Raw genomic sequence first — 21,622 nt, 5'->3', positions numbered from 1 at the left:
GTGTAAGATTATAATTACATTGTTCTAAATTTAAAAAGCAGTATCAATCCAGGGAGGCAGGCTCCCTCCACTTTTCATGTTGTGGTAGGAACCAGGAGGAGGCCAGGTCAGGGACGGGGGCCCCTGGCCTCCCCTCCACTCCAGAGATGGAGGGCCGGGCTTGCTCCCTCCCAGGGCTGGACAGGACCAGCTCTCCCCTAGAAAATAATCCAATGGTGTGCCTGAGCATAAAAGACACTTGACTCTGTGTATTCTGTAAGCACCTCTTTAAAATCTGAATGAGAACACATTTATAAATGTTTAGCACACACAAATAGATGCTATGGAAAATTTACAAATATGAATCTGCCCCACTACTGCCTTTGAAGATATCCACGTGTGAGCAAAGTGCTCGTTAAGGAGGCCTCATGTGAAACAAGGAGGGGGCCACGAACGGAAGCTGCTGTGTAGCTAGGAGGAGGGTCCACTCACAGGAGGCTCTCTCTCCGTTGTTCCTGGTGTTTATGTCCCCTTTGCTCTGGCGTCCTTTAGTCCCTGTCACTTCCTCCATGCGGTAAATCTCAGAGACACACAATTTGGGATTGAAAGCAAAGTACATTTTCCCAGCTTTGATGGTCAGGTTGCGGTGGTCCCAGTCCCACAGCTGCTGCAAGTTCTGGTTGTCGAGGACGTAGAAGGAGTAATTCCTAGAAGCACAGAAATCAGCATCAGCACCCTTGCCCTTTGCCACCAGACACCCCATGCTGTGCCTCTTCGCCACAAGGCTCCGGAAAGCACTGCCTTTGCTGGTAAGAGATGTAGTTATTAACGGTATCTAAGAAAGAATAGTCACTGTTAACAATAGCAACAATATGATTCAAGGACAATATCAAAATAGATAAAACACTAATTAATTTGATGACCCCTGTTACCAACAATAATGCTTCTCACACTGGAGAATGCTACTCAAATCATTCCCTAGAAATGCCTCTGGTTATTTCTCTGAAGCAGAGTATGTACAATGAGCTTGAAATCAGTCCATGGGAGAACAGATATGCTCTGCTACTCAACTGGAACAGCTTACAAATTTGCTGTAGAAAGTCTGCCATTATCCTTGGGGGTAAATCCCATCCCATCCGTGCTGTCAGCAGCATATGACGGGGTAGGAGAGCGAATGGGACAGGGAGACAGACTCGGGGGTGGACCAACCCTGGGTCAGCTCCCTCCTCCAGATTCACCCCACCCTGAAAAGCCTCAGCCGAAGTCCCCAGGGAAGGTGGAGGAGGATAAATGGCCCCCAATGGGCAGTCCCCCAGGCCACCCATCCAGGCAACAGCAACTCAGTGTCCAACAAGTTTAGGGTGCACAAAGCTTATTTTCAGAGGGCTGGGCCCCACCCCAGGAGTTTCTCATTAGCAGGTCTGGGTAGGCTGAGAATCTGCATTTTTAACCAGCGCCCAGGTGATGCTGGGACCACACTTGGAGAAGCACTGGTCTAACAGACGCTGGGCACCACCGAGGGGCTGGGGGTCCAAAGCCGACCAAGTCAGACATCGGTCCTGCTCCCAGTGGGTGGACACAGAATCAGCAGACCCAGCTGCTTCTGAAGGAGAGGAGTGGGGACAGCCAGCACCAGCAACCACTAGCACTGGCCACCCAGAGGCAAACCCATACCCGGGGAGGCAAGAGAGCAGACAGCTCCAGCTTGGGGTCTGGAGAAAGAGCCTTGCAGGTCCTTTCTGTTCTGGGTCCGTTGGTAAACCAGGCAGGCAGGGTCACAGATGCCATCTGAGTCCTCTGTGCTGACAGGTCTGCTCCCCACAGACCTCAGACCCTTCTCCCCCTCCTATTCCCCAGCCTGTTTCCTTCTGGGGCTCACTCAAGCACCTTCTACAAAACTGAGTCTAAGAACTGGTGCCACATTTTGAGCTATTTCTAGGACCCACTCAGGGATCCAACACATAAATAGTAGAGAAGAAAGGATCCCAACCTTCTTCCCAGAGCCGGGACAGCCCAGACAGAAGCCCAGAGACCTCCTCTGCCCCGGGTGGTGTCCACTGGGCACCCCTGTGCATCCGGTGAGGTTCACTTACACCCGGACCAGGACCTCTACCAGGACTCTACCGCCGGTCAGTCCACAGCCTGAGTCTCACTCATTGAGAGCAAAGCAAAAGCTATGGTTCCAGTGCTGTGAAGCCCACCTGTACATTTCCCCGGGAATTCATGAGGCATTCAGAGACAGGGGTCCAGGACTAGCAATGCCATTTATGAGCTGTACAGCCACAGGCAGGTCACTCAGTGCTTTCTGTAGCTCCGTTTACTCATTTATTGGACAACAAGGGGCACAAACAGTGTCATATGAGCTCCCTGTCGGTTTTAAGGGCCCAGGACGAGTTACTGAGCTGAGGTGGGATCTGCTCCCCCAGCCTGAAGCCCAGCCCCTCCACGAGCACCGGGTCCCGTCCGCGCAGGTGCTGGGGGTGGGGGTGGGGATCCTGCCCACACAGGGGCACAATGAGCCAATGAGTCCAGAGGCAGCACCTCAGAAACCAAGCCAGGCTCCTCACAAACCCATCTGAGGCCTCGACACATTCACGGCCACCAAACCAGGTGACAAAAACTGGCAAGTCAACAAATCCTTTCCTTTCAGCAAGAGCTCACTCCCCAACATCTGCTGGAAAAGGAATGTAAGACATTGTCCAAAGGAATCTAGACTTGGGCTACGTACCACAAGGCCATGTGTGCAGGAGGAGGGTGGCATGGGATGTGGAAGGTGGGATCCACAGTGCCCCCCCATCTGCTCCCTCACTGCCAGGCTGCAGGTGATGCTGCCGGGAGAAGGGGTGTCCGCAGAGTTATACAACCGGAGGAGGGGTTCACAGGTGGAGGCAGATGCCTCCTATCACAGGCCACTCTTGCCCTCAGAATACTCCCAGCTCTGAAGGACACTCTGCGGCATCAACACGAACCCCGTGAGTCTAGCTGCTCCCAGGTTCCCAAGTAGGCCACATGGGACCAAATCTCCTTGTTGGTGCAGAAAGCTCTGGGCCGGGAGTAAAGGCCAATTACCCAGGTCAAATTGCTGACTCAACCTAGGACGAGGCTTTTATTTTAGTAAACTAATTTCACTAGCAGAGAACATAACCGCACCGAAAATACCTTCTGAACAAAACATGCTTCTCCCCAGGGGAGGGAGCATGAATTATAAATCAGGAGTTTGACAAATGAATGGCAGGCACACTGAAATTCTGTGTATGTGACTAATCACTTTGAAAAGCAAGATTATCTTTTTACAGTAAACATAAACATTTTTTTACAACACTGAGAAGGCCTGGAGCCAGGATACCAATATCAATAAAACCCCGGCATTATGGAGCTTGTGTAAGCGACAGAAAAATAAAAGTGAAACCCTCATCACAATGATAATCAAGCCATTCACCAGCTGCCTGTCAATACTGCTCTTGTTTTCCCAACCCCAGCTGGAGGCCTGGCTGCCCACACATTCCTTCCATGATCAGGTGAGGATTAAGAGACAGACGGTAAAAGGCAGAAACTTGGCTGCATATCTTCAACACACACATATACGCACACTTAGATTTTATTGTTTCCTAAAGGAAATGCCTGTTTAAGTCAATTATTCTGTAAATGTGATTTCCTTATTGCTTCTAAGCTGACTGCCTTTACATTCAAAACATATTTTAAAAAATTATCTGTTTATTCTTCTGTCCCTTACACAGGCTCCGTGGTGCCTGGGTTTTATTTATATTGGTATCCTGGCCCCAGCTCTCTTCAAGGTTGCAAAAAATGTTTGTTTCTATGCTTGGGTGGGCCCCATCTGCCAAAATGTAGACCAATGTGGGAGGTTATCTCCTTGAGGACATCTATATATTATCTGCATCAATATTCTAAACGCCCAGCACATACTATACACCTAACTGTTTTATTTATGGCTCCAGTCTCAGGGCTGTCCTACTTCTGAGTTGTCAACACCACCACCTCCCCGCCTGCTCGAATGAAGGGCAGGAAGGATGGGGAAGCAAAGGAAGGCAGAGTGCTGGGGATTCGAGTGGTACTTAGAAGGCAGCCCCGGGTCCAGGGCTCGGACCACTGCACGTGGGAATCCAAAGATCGGGGTGGAGTGTCATCTCCACTCTCACTAAGCAATAACTCTAGGCAAGGTATTTCTTTGGCTTCTCCCCACCTGGTACAGATGGGGCTGAGGGTGGGGTCTCCAGCGCATGGGGGCAGAGAGGGACATTCCCCCCTTTCCAAACTTTGCTGACAAATTGGAGAAAAAAAAAATCATTAGTCCCTTTCATTTCTCAGAGAAAAAACCATGGCCTCTTTCGGGCGGTCCCTCGGGGGCATCAGAACCCAGCACATGGGGACTTGTCTCCAGCAGCTGAGCCATCTGCAACCGGTGCAGGATTTGGTCTTTTCACATATGCTGCCTCCAACCTGTCTGCAACGGATTGCTTTATACCACGTCCAATCTCCCCCAAAGTTCAATATTTACACCAGCCTCGGAGGTTCAGCAAGGGTGGGAATTTATATTCAAGTGGCACTAGGCACCAAACAGATACTCCGAAAACGTTTCCTCTTTGAGGGTTTTAAAAACAGCTTTACTGAGGTATAATTTATCTACCAAAAAAATTCACTCATTATAAGTGTACAGTTCCAGAAGCTTCAGTAAATTCATACAGGTGTCCAACCATCACCACGATGCAGCTTCAGAACATTTCCGTCACGCCGAAGTTCTTCGTTCCCGATGGTGGTCAATCTCCAATTCCACCCCCAGCTCTTTACTGATCTGCTTTCTGCCTCCATAGTTTTGCCTTTTCTACAAAGCACATATTAATGGAATCACAAAATGTGTAGTCTTTTGTGTCTGGCTTGTTTTCACTTAGCCTAATGTTTCTGAGGTTCATTCATGTTGTTACATTATTGTTGGGCAGTAATTGTGCCACATTTTATTTATCCATTTATCTGCTGATGGACATTTGGATTCTTTCCAGTGGGGTATTTTGGTGGTGGTGGGGGTTGGTATCATGAATAACACTGCTATGAGCAATCACATACAAGTCTTGTGTGGACATGTTTTCATTTCTCTTGGGTAGATACTGGGGTAGAGCCTGGAACTGCTGAGTCACGTGTCTGAGTGTATATTTTTTGGAAGTCTGGAAGAAGTGTTAAAGTATAGCCATGTTGCAACCTAATCTTAGAGTTGCAAGAAGGCAGAATAAAGCACAAAGTGTTGCAAAGTCAAGTGGTGGGAACATGAGCAGAGAAGCCTAACTGCATCCAAGAATTCCAATTCTTATAACCCACCACCTCCATCTACTCTTATTCTTTTCAGGGCAACAATCCTTGGTGGCACCAACAAATCTGAAATTTTAATTCATTTATCTGATGTATCACAAAATACAGTTGTTCAAATAAGGGAATTTTTTCAGAGAACAGAAATATTCTCTTTCTTATTCAAGGGCTTAAAAATTAGCCATTTCACAGGAATCTTGTACATGTGTATTCCAAAATCCATTTCCTTCCAAAACAGCACAACCTTGATCTTCTTAATGTCTAAGGTTATTACTCCAGAAACACATCACCTTACACAGAGTAATGTCCTCAAGGAAGCCTTGGCCATTCGAATTCTTCTGGACAAACTGAAGACTGCCTATGTTGTCCGGCCCCTTTCTCCAGAGACCAGCAGCCCTGCTGTCTGTTCCAATGTGATTTTGCCTATGTCTGTCACCAGCCTGGACATCAAATTCCAGAATCAGCTCACTCTGAGTGAGGACTAAGAGGTCTACTCCAGGTAACGTTCTTGAATTTCATACTCTGGACTTGACTCCGTGGTCTGGGCTACTCAGGAGACATTTGGAGATGGGTCTCAGTTCCAGTTTGGAAAGCTAAGGGTGACACATACAAAGGATCTCTGTACTACAAATTTGTCTGTTCTCCATCAAAACAAAAGGCTACAAAACTTTCTTCCCACTGAACCAAATGGAAGCACTTACTTATATTTTCATTGGTTATGAGAGGTACAAGAAAAATCATACTTTAAGGAACAGTGTGACAAGAAAATATTTAGGCAAAAAAATCAAAGGGCTTTGGGGATATGCTTCTGAGAAGAAGGAATAAAGGGGTAAAACAGTGGTTTCCAATCTTTGCTGGCACATTGAAATTACCTGGGAATCTTTTGAAAAGCAATATGCTTGGATCCCACCCCCAAACATTTTGACTGAATTGGGACAGAGTGCAACTTGGGCATCAGGATGTCTTAAAAGCCCCCAGATGATTCTAACGTATAGCAAAGTGTGGGAACCCGTGGGGTAAAGGTCATCTTGGCTTACACCAAAAGCACACTCAAGTGAAATGTTCTACTGACACTCCGGTAACACAAAAGCCCTGAAAAGGTTCCACTGCCTATCCAAATTATAACCTCCACACCTGGGTGCATAACAGCTTACGTAATTCTAATACCACCTACCTCTCCAGTTATGATTTGCCAAACAGGTCCCAGGATGCCTCAACTCGTTGCCTTTGCTGCTGCCGCCCTGTCCTGAAATGCCTTTCTTTACCCTCTGCTTGCTGTTTCTGGAAACCCTCCAAGGCCCATCTCAAAAGCCACCTCTTCTCAGAAGCCTGTCTGATCTTCTTCTTCTTTTGTTTTTTTTTAAGGTTTTTTTGATGTGGACCATTTTTAAAGTCTTTATTGAATCTGTTACAATATTGCTTCTGTTTTATGTTTTGGTTTCTTGGCCAGGAGGCATGTGGGATCTTGGCTCCCTGACAAGGGATTGAAGCCGCGCCCCCTGCATTGGAAGGCAAAGTCTTAACCACTGGACTGCCAGGGAAGTCCCCTGTCTGATCTTCTTAATCAGATACCTGACTCTTTTTTCATGCCCATGGCATGTGTCTTTTCTTTCCCTGTAGCACTCTGCAAGTTCTGCTCGGCACTGCTGGCATTTATCTATTTATCATCTACCTTTCTTCTCTTCCTCCCTCTCACTCTTCCCTTTTTTTTCTTTTTTTTTTTTTCAGGTTTGAGCAGAAGACTGTCTCTTTTTATAGCTCATTTTGCATTCTTTTTAAAAATTTATTTATTTTTATTGAAGTATAGTTGACGTACAGTATTATATGTTTCATGTGTACACATAGTGATTCACAATTTTTAAAGGTTATATTCCATTTATAGTTATAAAATATCGGCTATGTTCCCTGTGTTGTACAACATATCCTTGTAGCTTATTTATTTTATATGTAATAGTTTGTACCTCTTTATCCCCTACTCCTGAATTGCCCCTCCCTCCTTCCCTCTCCCCACTGGTAACCACTAGTTTGTTCTCTGTATCTGTGTGACTCTTCCCTTCTTACAGGAGTGAGAGGAGTAGGCAAAGGGGCCGGACCTAACCCTCTTCCTAAATCTGAGGAATACAGAATTGAGTTGTTGCTACTGGTCACACCTGATACAAAGCCAGCAAGGGTATTCATCACAGCAAGGATGGCCCATACATTTTTGGTCATGGGTGAGGAAGGCAGCTGAGAGAACACAGCTCCCATCAAGAGAGGCAAGGTTCTCAAGCTCTATCTAAAGAGAGAGCCTCCAAACAATGGCAGGCAGGAATCCAAGGCTAGAAGCCCAGCATCCCCAGAGCTACAAGGGCTACTAACCAGCAGCAGGTTCACCATTGCCCTTCCCTGACATCTAAAGTACTATCAGCAGGGCAGGGGCCTGAAGCCTAGCTGAGCTTGGAAGTGGACCAAACACCTAAGCAATGACATACATCTGTAAGAAGACCCCACTGGGACTTTGGGTTTTACACATGATTCAGATAATGAGAAATACATCATAAATACTCTTGCAAATAAAAATCACACTTTAATTTTCAGCTACACTCAAGTGCATAACACTTTTAGTTAACACACAACTGAAAGGTAATCACATCATGTAATAATTCCTAATAAAAATTAATTGAAATCTCCTGTTAGCTTTCCCCTCTATGTATATCACTTGCTCAGCCTGGAAAAAAAAAAAAAAGAATGTGTATCCTCAAGCAGCAGGAAAACTTGCAGGTACCAATACGCCAAAGCAAAAGTGCTTACCAACACCAGGGTTTCCAGAAACACAAACCTACTTGGAGGAAAAAAAATAAAAGAACTGTGCTAAAATTCATTTTAAAATTTAATACAACCAACAGTAACCCCATCACCTCAAATTGGCAGAGCCTCGGCTTGCCATGTCGGTGACCTGGGACACTTGGGCTGGGCACAGTGGCAGCCTCCTTGGATTCGCCAAAAGGAAGACATTTTTCTAAAGAATCAGTGTTCCCAGCGGGGAGGACAGTGTGCTTTTCAAGGATGGAATGAAGAGCTGCCCTCTCTCTTTAGCTATATCAGATGATGGAATTTTAAGAATTTAAGGCTGACCAAGAGTGTGTCTGAGAAAAAGCAGGAAGGCTGTAAGGAAACCCTTATGCGGTAACTTTATCCAGTCAGGGCACATAAATCAGCAAGGACAACCTTTCTCATGACCTTCCCACCTCTTGCTTTCCTAAATTATTTCCCCAAATTCTCTTTAGAAGGAATTAACTCATTTATGGATGTCTCCTTTTATTTCAAAGCATTAGCTTAAAGCCAGGCAAGAGCTGTATTTAAAGGGGGGGTCGGTGAAGAGAAGCATGTACGCAAAGGAACACCTGGGCTAAGTGCTGGAGAGAAATTGTGCGTGCAGGAAGCACCCGCTTTTACTCCTCCTCTGGTGAAAGGCCTCCGCTAGTTTAAAACCCTTATCACAAAGCACGTCTCTGCAGAAGGCAAAAATTCTACCAGTAGCACAAATCCTACAAGCTGATCAATAGAAACAATTCTGTGAATCAAGATTTCTTTGTAACAAAATGAACTGTTCATATGCCTCCAAATCTCTGATGTTCTGATACATCTGAAAAGATGGAATGGCTTTTACATAGTGGACTACAGCACCCTGAGGCAGATAAGGGACCCATAAATGATGATTTCATGGAGAGGTAAGCACTTTAGACCCACTCCCAGTGCTTCTGGCAGAAAGAGCCCCCACTGCAGCCCCATCTGCTGCTTTGCTGGCCACAGTCAGACACGTAACCCTGGATGGGTCACAACCCAGTCCTGAGGACGGAGAATTGTGACTACACGAGACCCCATGTGAGGAGGTGGGTCCTCACTCAGGGCGCCCACACTGCTGTCATTTTCACTTCTTCTTTTTAATGAGAAAGGGCTCTTCCCTTAGAAACACAGAACTTTAAAATGCAGTTTGCTTACTCTGTGGTGGGAGAATGTCAGCCCGTGAAATTTGGAGCACTTACCCCTCTAGCTGCTCCTCTCCTAGGATCTGGCGAAGGTTCTTCAGGAAGGACAAGGAGACCAAGGCATGGGAGTGGCGGATCTTCACGTAGCCCGTCACGACCTCGATGAGTCCCATGAAGTTCTCCAGTTCCGAAGCGATGTTGTCTACGGTAAGGGGGACTGTGTTACTGAGCATTCACTAAGCGTGAGCGGGGCGGACACACTTGGTTTCTCGCAAACACGTGTGGAGAGCAATTCAGTGCGGGTCTTGTTTTCACGGTGCCACTGAGGTGCTCGGGCTTCACAGGACCCTTGTCCCTTGTCAAAAAATGCGTTTCCCTAAGCTTGGCTTTCAACACCCTCGCCTGGGATGGGGCCCCCAAGGCCAGGGAAGGGGAGTTTCTAGAAGGCTGGGTACTGCAGCTCCCAGGCTGATTAACAGAATGTAATATCATAAACACCAGACTGCCAATTAGCTAAGGCGGGCACATCTAGGGAACTTCTTTAATATGCTCTGTCAACAGACAGTGCTGCCTCCAAAGAACAAGGGCATGACTAAATAAACAGCATTTCCTCGGTCTCATTAGGAACTGCCTTTGCCGCATTTCTAGTTCCTAAGATACAGGGATCTATATTTAAAGCTTCCACCTTACTAAGACTGGAAGAAAATGCACCAAAACATTAACAATGGTTATCGGCAGGTAATTTTTAAAAATTCAGTTCTATGCTTCTACGTTTTCTGTAATGCACATTCATAATCCTCACAGATATAAAATAGTTGGGAACATCATTGCTAATAGATGTGTAAAAATGACAAGATGTATAAAGGTGTATTTCCTTTAATTTTGTAGCCTATTTTTTTCTCATAGTAAATAAAAAACATAAACTTCAGTTCAACTTATGCCAAAATTATAACACATACCATAATGAATTGGGTATGGTTCAACTAACAGAATTTTACTGTGTATGATTTGTGAAGGCTTAGTTGATAAAAGGTTCTATTTTGCTTTCAATTGATAAACATCAAAGAATAAGTGTACTGTCCTCCAGGGTAACACCCTACATTTATGTACAGCTTGATGGTTTTCCAAGAGAAATGAAGGAGAAATTCAAGTTGTAAAGACTAGCGGTTGCCTGCAGTTGATGTTTCAAGGAAAAGATCCTGAATTTTAAATGTGGGGCGGGGGACTTCCCTGGTGGTGCAGTGGTTAAGAATCCGCCTGCCAATGCAGGGGACACGGGTCCAAGCCCTGGTCCGGGAAGATCCCACGTGCCACAGAGCAACTAAGCCCGTGCACCACAACTACTGAGCCTGCACTCTAGAGCCCGCGAGCCACAACTACTGAGGCTGCATGCCATGACTACTGAAGTCCATGCGCCTAGAGCCCGCGCTCCGCAACGAGAAGCCACTGCAATGAGAGAAGCCTGCGCACCACAACAAAGACCCAACGCAGCCAATAAATAAATAAATAAATAAAATAAAAAATAAAATTAAAATAAATCCTCACAGTCAAAATCTGAAAGATTTATTTTAAAATAAATAAATAAATAAATGTGGGGCAGGACTGATGCCTTCTAGTCAAGGCTGAGGAAGGACCTTTCCAATGAGATGTGTAACCGATCTCCTGTGGTGGCTATAAACCGGAAGGCACATTGCATCGTCACGCGCAAACATGTACCAATTCCTCCTCAAATTATACTTCTCCATGGATTTAATTCATGGATTAAATTTTTATCTTGAGGATAGGAATATAAGAAAAAAAGAAGGGTGAGCCATTTAAAGGATATGTTCTAGGGAACGAGGAAATCTCTTTTAAAAATTAAGAAATCTAGTAAGTGCAAAAAGAATAAAACTTCAGAATACCATGAAAGTAAGAAAATTCTAGCTGTGTGGAAACAAAGTTATCTCTTGTTGTAGAGGAGTGAAAGGTGTTGTGAAAATCAAGGGCTATCCAAAAATTCAAAAGAACTCAGCAGAAAACTTGTTGCTGCCATCTCTAAACCATAAGAATAGAGCTCACTCATCGTACAAACGGTATTAAGGAAAAGTAAATGCACAGAATAAATAAGTCATTTTTGCCCCTCAAACTATAAAAAAAAAAGAAAAAAACTTCTTCACAAAAGGAATTAGAAAAAAAAATCCTTTCAACCTCAACTCCTTCTTATTATATTTCTCCTAGCTTACAAAATTATCAGTACCTTCACCAAGTGGTTCCAGTGGTGAAGAATTTAAGGCACCGTTACTAGAAGCCCTTGTCAATTACAGATCAGACCTGAAAGTATCACCAAATAAGTCAACAGGAAATGCTTCACACAAATGCAATTACCAGGAGCGCCATCTACTGCAAATAATGGGGATCCTGTAGAGGGTGAGATGGAAGCTTTAAATGCATGATGACATACATATACTTTTATCTCTTTTGGTTCTCAGAAATAAATTTGGAGATCAGCCACTTTTGGACTTAATAAAATTTTAAAGTGATATCATTAAACTCTTCCCTGGCTCAGTATCTTCAATATATCCAAGTAACCAAGACTCTTTGGACTTAAAGCTCTGCGGACTTGGCTCCGGCTGGAGACTGCTGAGTCATACCTTTGATCCATCGGTCTCTTCTGGGGTTTGTACGTGTTGGGATGTGTGTATCCTGCGTAAGATGCGACTTAAGAAAGATGAGGGATGACCCTCTGAAGAAATAAATTCTGTGCCAATGGCTAAAAATCAGACGGCCTTTCAATCTGTTTTTTATCTCTGAGGGAAACTCAAAGGAGGGGCATTGAGCGTGAGGCTTACGCACCATGTTGTTTTTCTAGGCCCATATTTTAGTCGTGAGTCATGGATGAGTAGGAAAAGCATCAACAAAAGAAGACCAAGAGATCTGGCCCTCTCTTCCAGGGAGATGGAATACTTACTGCCGCGTCGGATATTAATGAGTAGATTGCCCTTGAAGATGGTGCATCCTTGGAGCATCTGAGCAGAAGTGACAGAATCAATGGTCTTTGTCTTCTTTTCTTCCTCACACACTTTGGGACAAGGGCCTTCGCAAGGGATGCAGTACATGCTGTTGAAAATAAGCCAACCCAAAACACAGAGAGTTGAGTCTGTCTTTTGCATTAAAAAAAATCGTAAAGATATGCTTTTATTCTGGGTGTCTTTACAGTCCACATTACAAAAAGCAACTGGTGGAAGCATTCAAGTGGTCACACTGTTTCTCATCCCCAAGCCTACCCAGGATAAGCCACTCAAATTGCAACCGAAAGGAGAAACTGCCTACAAAGGAAAAGCGTGCTGCCTGTTTCCAGACAAAACACATGATACACCCTTGAGGCATGTGTGTATCATAGGCTGGGACTGGTGAGCCAGCTGGTCCCATGTGGGAGAAACAGCCTTGCAGAAAGAAAGCACCAGGGGCTCCCAAGAAGAACAGAAGTGTTCTCTGATGTTGTGGCCCCTGCTGGCACACCCTGGAGGAGCCATGGGGAGAGTGGACAGGGATAGCAAAGGGACGGCAGAGTCTCTGCCACTAATGGGAATCTAATTCCTTCAGCCAGCGGTCCAGCAAAGTCCAATGAGGGATTCCAAAAGGCATGTGCTATATAGCACAGATCCATTCTTTTCTTGCTAAAGCACAACTGAAATAATTTCTGGACAGTATTTGGCAGAAACTTGTAAATTGATCCAAATGTTGTTTTCGTTGCATACACAATAAAAACAAGGAACTTCCATTACTTTGTAATGAGCTCCTATTTCACGTGGCAATCTTGAACATGCCACAAACCACCAACAGTCAGGGACCAGTGAGTGACACTGGCACCTTTCCTGCTTACCTACCCTTATTTAGGAAACAGTGGACAAAACACTAATCCAGCTGCTGAACCACAGAAAGTTGGGTCAATTTCCAAACAAATAAATGATACAACATTATGGGATGTGTGCGTAATAGGACAGTGAATTGGAGAGCCACTTTATTTCCATGATGGTTCTTGAATGATCGTTCAAACTTCATGAAGTGAAAAACAGTCATGAAAACAGTGTAAGTTATAGCTCTTAGCATTAAGTACCCCCCCCCACCCCGAACCTTACTGCATATTTAAGGCAAAGATGAAGGGTTTTGTTTAAAAGCTTATAGATAAATAAAATTTCCCTACTGTTTTCTTATTTCATGTTGGGAGAACAGGAGGCAAGGTTTCCAAAGGAACTGGGCCAACCATAGCAACGGAGGTTTCTCCCTTCTCGTAACATCAGACTCAACATGCTCACTTCTAGAGTAGGTAGCAGCTTTTCTTCAGTACTCTTTGTTGGTCTTTTATTGCTTCTAATTTACCTACAAACCAGATAATGCCCCACCTCCCTTTTTAAAAACTTTTTATTTTGAAATAACTACAGACACAGAAAGTTGCAAAAATAGTACAGAAAGGTTCTGCATACCCTTCACCTGGTTCCCCCAATGGTTCCACCTTACCTAATGATAATGCAATATCAACACCAAGAAACTAACACAGGTACAACGCCTGCATATACTTCCATGGCATCTTATCACCTGTGTAATCACCACAACCAGCTAGCCCATCACCACAAACACCTCCCTTGTGCTACCCGTACCGTCACCCTGCCCCCACATCTCTAACTCATGGCAACCACTGATCTCTTCTCCATCTCTATCATGTTGTTATTTTGAGAATGTCATATAAATGCAATCATATGGTGGGTGACCTTGTGAGATTGGCTTTTTTCACACAGCATAATGTCCTTGAGATCCATCCATGTTGTGTGTGTTTGAATGGTTTGTTTCTTTATACTGTTGATTGATATTCCATGGTGTGACGGATCACGGTTTGCTTAGCTGTTTACCTATTGTGGAGCACCTGTGCTGTTTCCAGTTTTTGGCTGTTACAAATGAAGCCGCTACAAATAACTGTGTACCTGTTTTTGTGGGAACCTAAGTTTTCATTTCTCTGTGATAAATGTTCAGGAGTGTAACTTCTGGGTTGTAGGTTAACTGTATGTTTAGTTCCCCCTGACATTTTATTCAAATAGCAATTTCTGAACCAAACGCCTTTCTTAAAATGTCTAGGAATCATCCAGCACTTAAAAAAAATGTTTTTCTAAGAAAGTGCTCTGATTACATGTTGATAGTTTAAGCATCCTCAAATCCATTCTGGTACAGAGAGGGTATACACAGTGTTAAAAAATAAATATTTTAAAGTAAGTGTCAAATAGGCCTTAAAGGCTGAGAGGGGGATTTATTAGTTCTTGACGGCATTTTATTTTAAAGTGTAAAAGGGAGATCTGTAGCTTTGAACAGACTGTAAGCATTGGTAGGAAAAATAACAGCTCAGTTCTTTGAAGAATGAATTACAGTAGAAGAAACTGTCACAGTGCACAGCACACCCCACTTTGCCCGCTACTCTGGCAGCTGCAGATGACTGAATGCCTCCAGACACCACAGGAAACACACCCAAAAGGCAAAGAAGTTATGACCCAAGGCCATGCACCAGCTGCCTCATCTTGGCCCCCACCCCTGGGGAGGAACTGTGGCTGAGCCTTAACTGGGTTCCAGGCACTGCCCAGGGTACTGGCAAAGCCTTTTTAAGTTCTAGGGCTGCCAATAAAATGTGAGTAAAATGTGGCAGACTTATTTTGGGTGGAATATGTATACTCTCCAGTTCACTGGCACCCTTGGCACATTTACTATTTTAAAGTATTTAAAGTAACTTTTACTATAATAATGGTTACGGAAATGATGACAGGTAGAAAGCTCTACATTTAATTTTATGAAATACTGTGAGCTTTATCTTTGATTTGAAGTTAAGCCTATGGAAGGAGCAACATCTGCAAATATTACACCAGAAACAGATTCCCCTTTACCAAGACTTGCTTGATGAGGTTTGCAGAAACAGAATGGAAGTTACGCATTATACTCAAATTGAATGTTTCCTTTTCCAGTGGTACTTTATATTGGTAGAATAGTTTTATTTTGAAGAACCTCGAAACGTAAGGATCCTCTGGTGCTGATCATGAAGTAGGCATTCAGTCCATTACAACAGAACTACTCTCTCCTGAGAGTTCTCTGCTCTGCTCCAGAGGAGGGAAGAGCATCCATCCCCAAATCTCTAGTCTCCTCTTGCTTCCAGGGTTATAGTCCTGTATTTTGTAACAATTCTGGCATTGCTTTTTCAAAAACTTAAAACCAATGACAAATTCACAGAAGTCCAGCTGGCATGCATGAGAGGGATGCTGTTTGCCGTAAGGAACTTCTTTGCTTCCCAAGAGAAGTCTCAACGTTCAGGAAGCAAAATGAGAGAGACAGAGAAAACTGAGGGAGGGCGAAGGGTGCGTGTGTGTGTAAGAGGTGCTGATGGAACACACTGCTTGCTCTTAGCGGCAGCTAGCTCAGGCAGGACGGGAGCCAGTGCTAAGAGACTTTGGAGGCCTGCTCACTGCCTTAAGGATGCTGGTGGGCTTGCCGTGTCTTCCTTCCCGCACTCCCAAAGCCTTCACTGGTCTAGTGTTGAGTAGCATTGGGGGTGAGAAAACCTCAACCTATAGTCTCCCCCACCGGCCTGCTGCTGGGGTGGCAGCCCTGCACGTGCACAGGGGGTCAGTGAGCTCCGGGGACCTGAGCCCACAAATCAGGTACTTAATTCCAAACGGCCAGGCAGTACGCTTTCAAACCAAAAAAACTCCCCATCGCTCTTAGAGTCATCAGAAGCTGAAGTTATACCAGCCCTCTGCCGTGGCCCCTCTCCCTTAACCTCCCCAGGGTCCCACCCGGACGGAGCCACTGGCAGCACCAACCTTTCTGCCCCCCGGGCCCCAACACTGACCTCTGGCTGCCGTTGCGGATGAAGCCCGACGGGCACTCCTGCATGCACTCGCCGTCGTGGATCACGAAGCCCTCGGAATCGCTGCTCTCAGCGTTGGGGATGTTGGCGCAGAAGTCACGGTCCACGCAACGCCAGCCCTCGAAGCGGTAGGTGTTGGGCGGGCAGCTGGGCACACAGACACCGGCATAGTAGTAGTGGCGGCAGGCCACGCAGGCCGTGTCGTTGTCGGGAGCGCTGCAGCTGCCCAGGCACTCGGGGTGGCAGCACTCGTGGTTCTCCGTGCACGCCCGCTTCCCGCACGCGCTCGGGCACACTGTGGGTGACAGGCAGGGTGTGAGGTCGGCTGAGAGCCGGATCGCTCCACCTGGCACAATCCAACCCACCAACCACACACGCGATCCCCAAATGGAACGTCACTGGGCGTTGGACTTGAATCAACAGTATTACATATTGAGAATTTCATTAAGGCTGGGAGCAAATACTCTGCGTTTGGAGTCAGGTGAGCAGGGTTTAATATCTAGCCTCTCCTATTTGACTATGTTTGGTCTTGGAGGAGTCCTTACCATCTTTGACCTTGATCCTCTCTTTTCTCATCTACAGAATGGGGTAATAATACCCATCTTGGAAGGTTACCTGTGGCATGCGTGACACCGTGGAAGCCCTATGTGGACAATACAGTTTATTATTACCTTAGAAGGCATTATATGCGCTACTTAATCTGCATTTTGTGTATGTTCCTTATTGAAATATCTTGAAAAGCCTTAGTGTGCAGAAATGCTCATTTATTTTTGAAATGATTAAGCTAGAATATGCTAAAGATGATACCATTCAGGCTGACAAAATAGCTTTAGAAAAGTTTGTGCATGCTTGTATCATATCAAAGGTCTTACCCCAAATAAACAATGATATCTCAACCTAATATACCACAGAGAAGTCCCCATGTCTGATGGTAATTCTCAAATATAAGAAAGTGGGTGGGTGGGCAGTGTCTCGAGCCCAGAGGGCCATAGGATATTACAAACTATCTACTCTGAGCCCCTCTATGCTAAAGTTAAGTGAAAGCAGTGTCTAAAAACAAGAGATCCACAATTTTTGTCCCAAATAGATGAGCTGGCATTTATTTCCACAGCGATGCTGTAAGGATCACACTCTAGGGGCTGTTCGCCTTACTAGCAAATAAAGTATAAGTCAACAAAACATGAAATCTGGTTTGCATTATATACTTCCTACTTTTTCCTTGAGTTGGGAAACAACACAAAATTATTTAAATATGTATATTATTGACTCTGACATGCATTATTTAGTGAAGATTCTATTATTTTCTTTATAATAAAAAAAAGATGAAAAAATCAGAGATCATAGATAAGAAAATACATAGAATATCTAGTCCGCTTGACCACAATGTCATCTTATCAGTACCTCCATGGAGACCCTCCCAGATCATTTCCTATGCATGTGCATGCACATATAAATATAAATATCTATAAAAAAGGATCAAGTCATTCTGAAAGCATTTTTTGGCATAACATACTGTGAATTCGACAATAATTTAACAGCTGTGTTGCATGCCATAACATAGTGTATCGTAAGTTATAATCAGTCTCCTACTATTAGACATTTCATTTATTGCCAACATTTTATTAGTACAATGAGCACTCAATCTTCATGAGAATTCTTAATTATTTCAGTAGAATCAATTTCCAGAGTTAGCCTTGCCGGTTCAAACTGTCCTCTGGGAAGGTGGTACCAATTTACACATCCACTAGCTGCATGGAGGAGTACCTATTTTACTGCCAAGAGGTGCATTTAAAAACAGGTATCAGAACCTGGACATTCAAATGAATACTATCACCTCAGAAGAAACAGACAAATTCTCATGATACTGTCAGGCTTAAAATAATTTTGCAAGTTTCTTCTCTGATCATTTTTGGCTGAGACAAAGAGGTGGCCTTCCATTATTTATTCTTATCTATTTTGGCAATAAAACCTTGATTTTTAATTGGGCATTTTGCCACCCAGCTACATATTATATCTCCCAGCCTCTCTTGTAGCTAGAAGTGACCTAAGTTCTAGCCAGTGAGACGCTAGAAAACTTTTGGGGTGGAACTTCCCAGAAGAGTCCTTAAAACAGAGGGGGTACATCTTTCCTCCTCATTGCTGGCTGGAATGCAGGTGTAATGCCTGAAGCTGAAGCAGCCATCTTGGGCCATGAGGTGACCCATTAAGAACAGTGGAGGGGCTTCCCTGGTGGTGCAGTGGTTAAGAACCCGCCTGCCAATGCAGGGGACACGGGTTCGAGCCCTGGTCTGGGAAGATCCCACATGCCGCGGAGCAACTAAGCCCATGCACCACAACTACCGAGCCCGCGAGCCACAACGACTGAGCCCACGTACCACAGCTACTGAAGCCCACGCGCCTAGAGCCCATGCTCCGCAACAAGAGAAGCCACCACAATGAGAAGCCCACGCACCGCAACAAAGAGTAGCCCCCACTTGTTGCAACTAGAGAAAGCCCACATGCAGCAACGAAGACCCAAAGCAGCCATAAATAAATAAATTAATTAAAAAAACAACTCATTAAAATCTATTTAAAAAAAAAAAAAAAGAACAGTGGAGCATGATAAAAGGAACTTGGTCCTTCATGACTGCATAGCCAGTAGGCTAACCCTGGACTGCTTACCTCTAGACTTCTTTACATGAATAAGAAATAAACTTGTGTCCTGTTGAAACACCTGCTATTTGTTAGATGCAACTGAACGAATCCCAACTGAGAAGTGTCTTCAGAGCCAATGTATAATATAAGCAAAGAAGAAGACTGTTCCTGTTGGTCTATGTCATTTTTGTTTACCAGAATTGCCTCTCAATGATTTCTGCCTGTTTCCAAAAACTAATCTACCCAACAGATTACAAGGAGTAAAGATCTCTAGTCACACCAAGAAGGTATGTTGTTGTAGGAGCTCCTAAAATGTTGGGATACATATACAGTCTACCAAGGGGATCATCTTGAAGTTGATAACACCAATTTGAATGTACAAGCTTAGTGTATTTGCAGTAAATGCACACACACACACCACACACACTTTACTCTCAAATCTCACACTTAATCTAATAATCACATAGATTAAATGACTATTTAAGTTCAAATATATCCATTACAGAAGTAACTTCAATGCCCAAGATCTAAAGAAACAATAAAATTGCAAACCCTTAAGTTCAAGTTTTTAAACTAAAAACAAGAGAACTTAAGTCTGCCTATCCTTCATTTAACCATCCACTTAGCAACTATTTATTGAATGTGCGCTGCACCTGTGTGCCAGACCCTGTTCTGAAGAGATGGACGATACACCAGGTAAGAACAGGAGTGTGTAGTGGTGCACAGCCTGCCCTGGGCACCTGGGTTCCCGGGAAAGCTTCACAGAGGTGTGGAGGCTGGAGCTGAAAGCTGAAAGCTGAGGAGGATAAGAATAACACAGATGAAATCACATGTAAATGTGTGTAAAAGCAACTGAGTTGCTGGGGTGGGAGAACTGGGTGCTCGTGAAGATGGCAGGGGTCCAGTAACAGGCGATGCTGGGAGAGAGGAGGGGGGCAGCTCAAACAAGCATTGTAGGCCTGTCTGAGGGGTTTCGGCTCTTTGGTGGACAATGGGCATCACTGAAGCTTTTGGGCAGGAGAGCAACATGGTCTAATTTTCATATTAGAAAGGTCATCTGGCAGCAACACAGAGGCGTATGATGACCAGAGGGGGCAGAGCTAAAAGAAGAGGGATGCAGCCAGAGGAGAAATGTTATGTTGTCCCTACAAAGTTCATGTAATATAATATATCTGTGAGGTTCACATAGTTAAAATGAAACTAGCTGTAGAAACCATGCTCACGGTGTCACATCACAAACCTGCCGATTGAGCACACACCCCATTCAGAGCACTGAAGTCCCCGGAGCTGCTCATCAGCCATCAGCCACCACCAGGCTTTGTGTTTGGAGGAAGGAAAATTGATTAAGAATCTTACGATCATCATCAGAGACTAACTGGGAACAATATCTACTTGTAAAACCCTTCTTTCCTTGCTTACAATTTAAATAAAATGCTATATAAAATGACGAGTAGCAGACATCAATATTAAAAAGCTATTAATGTAGTATTAAAAACTAAGAGCATTTAAAAGAATAGAAAAATGCCCCTGTGCACTTGCTTAGACTCAAACATAAATGTTGGGCATTTCCAGTACGAGAAAGAAAAAAAAAAAAAAAACTGACAAAATATCCGTAGATATGTTTTGCATTCCATTCCCCATTCCACTGAAACAGCATCTCTGGGCAGTGGTCCATTGCAAACCGCCCCCCCCCCCGCCCCCTCCGGAGGTGCATTACTAGAATTGCACCGTCAGTCTGTTCTTGCAACAAGCAGCACACAGGCTAGGGAATTAGGGTTTTGTTTCAGCAACAGGAGCTACTTCAGAAGGAATTTCAGTAAAGCTTAAATTAGGTAAAATCCTATTCTTTAAAGATGGAACAATTCCTCTTAAAGGGATCACAAATCAAGATCACAAATCTTCTACATCACATGATGCAACTGTGCACAAACATGTATCAAATGCTTTGGGGGAATAAAAAAAGGGGTGTGATGGGGAGAGGAAGAGAAAGGTGACTATTTGCTGGAGGACAAACCCCAGGGATGGAAGCCAGTGTTCCCCTGGCTGCAGCACGACCTGAGAGGACTCTGGGAGGGAGGCAGGGGAGCCCGCGGAAGTTCAGGATTAGAGAGTCCTGGAGCCAGCCCCAGAAGCCCACTGTAAATTTTGCCTCATCTCAATGTATATAAATATTATTAGTGTTCAGGACTATTAAGGGATTTCTTGAAAAGCCCCGGGCAGTGTGTCTCGCCAGCAGACGGATGGCTGCTCCACACGAGTGCCAAAACTTAAAATTTAGTACAGTTACCAAATTTCCAATTACAGAGCTAAGGGAGAAAGGAAGGGAACTTCTTCCCTGGCTTCCATGAATAAGGAGCACACCTAGCATGATGAAAGGCATTTCTACTTTTAAAAATAAAAGGAAAATGGAAGGTGCTATAAATTAACAAGTACACAGGGGGGAAAGCAAATTGATTTTTCCCATGAGATCTTTCTATTCATTGGAATTTTTACAATGACCAATAATAACAACGAACGCCTATGTAAACTGTTGGAAAAGCTAACGACAGGTCCCACATCTACACTAAAAGGATTCGTTCAGGGTCACAATCCCATAAAAATGAGGCACTGTATTTAAAAGCTCATTTTCTTCATTTTGGGGGACAGCAAAAAAAGTCACATACATCAACCTTTAACTCTCTTCCTCCTTCCCTGAGTCCTTATATTTATTAAAGTCTTTCTAGGGATTTTAAAACCTTTCTTTCTGTACTTGCCAATAAGCTCTTTAACAATCTTTGCCTCAGAGAAACTATTTTTAAAAGCATATTTTGGAAGAGAAGATGGAGAACTCATCCTCTTCACACGG

General features: G+C 44.3%; 1 protein-coding gene across 2 annotated transcripts in view; it reads right to left on the bottom strand.

The window, feature by feature from the left end:
• The window catches only part of IGF1R (insulin like growth factor 1 receptor), a 298,964-nt gene that overhangs the window by 43,197 nt on the left and 234,145 nt on the right, over positions 1-21,622 (bottom strand). For both annotated transcript variants that reach the window (XM_068557027.1, XM_068557036.1), the window contains exons 3-6: positions 16,126-16,438; positions 12,211-12,359; positions 9,321-9,465; positions 472-686 (exon numbers count right to left, since the gene is read on the bottom strand). In XM_068557027.1, the coding sequence (XP_068413128.1) occupies positions 472-686; positions 9,321-9,465; positions 12,211-12,359; positions 16,126-16,438 (822 nt within the window). The remainder of the gene's footprint in view (positions 1-471; positions 687-9,320; positions 9,466-12,210; positions 12,360-16,125; positions 16,439-21,622) is intronic.

Source organism: Eschrichtius robustus, chromosome 1, assembly GCF_028021215.1.
Source record: "Eschrichtius robustus isolate mEscRob2 chromosome 1, mEscRob2.pri, whole genome shotgun sequence".
Lineage (NCBI taxonomy): Eukaryota > Metazoa > Chordata > Mammalia > Artiodactyla > Eschrichtiidae > Eschrichtius > Eschrichtius robustus.
Note: the sequence above shows the minus strand (reverse complement) of the source record. Positions and strands in the feature narration are given on the sequence as shown.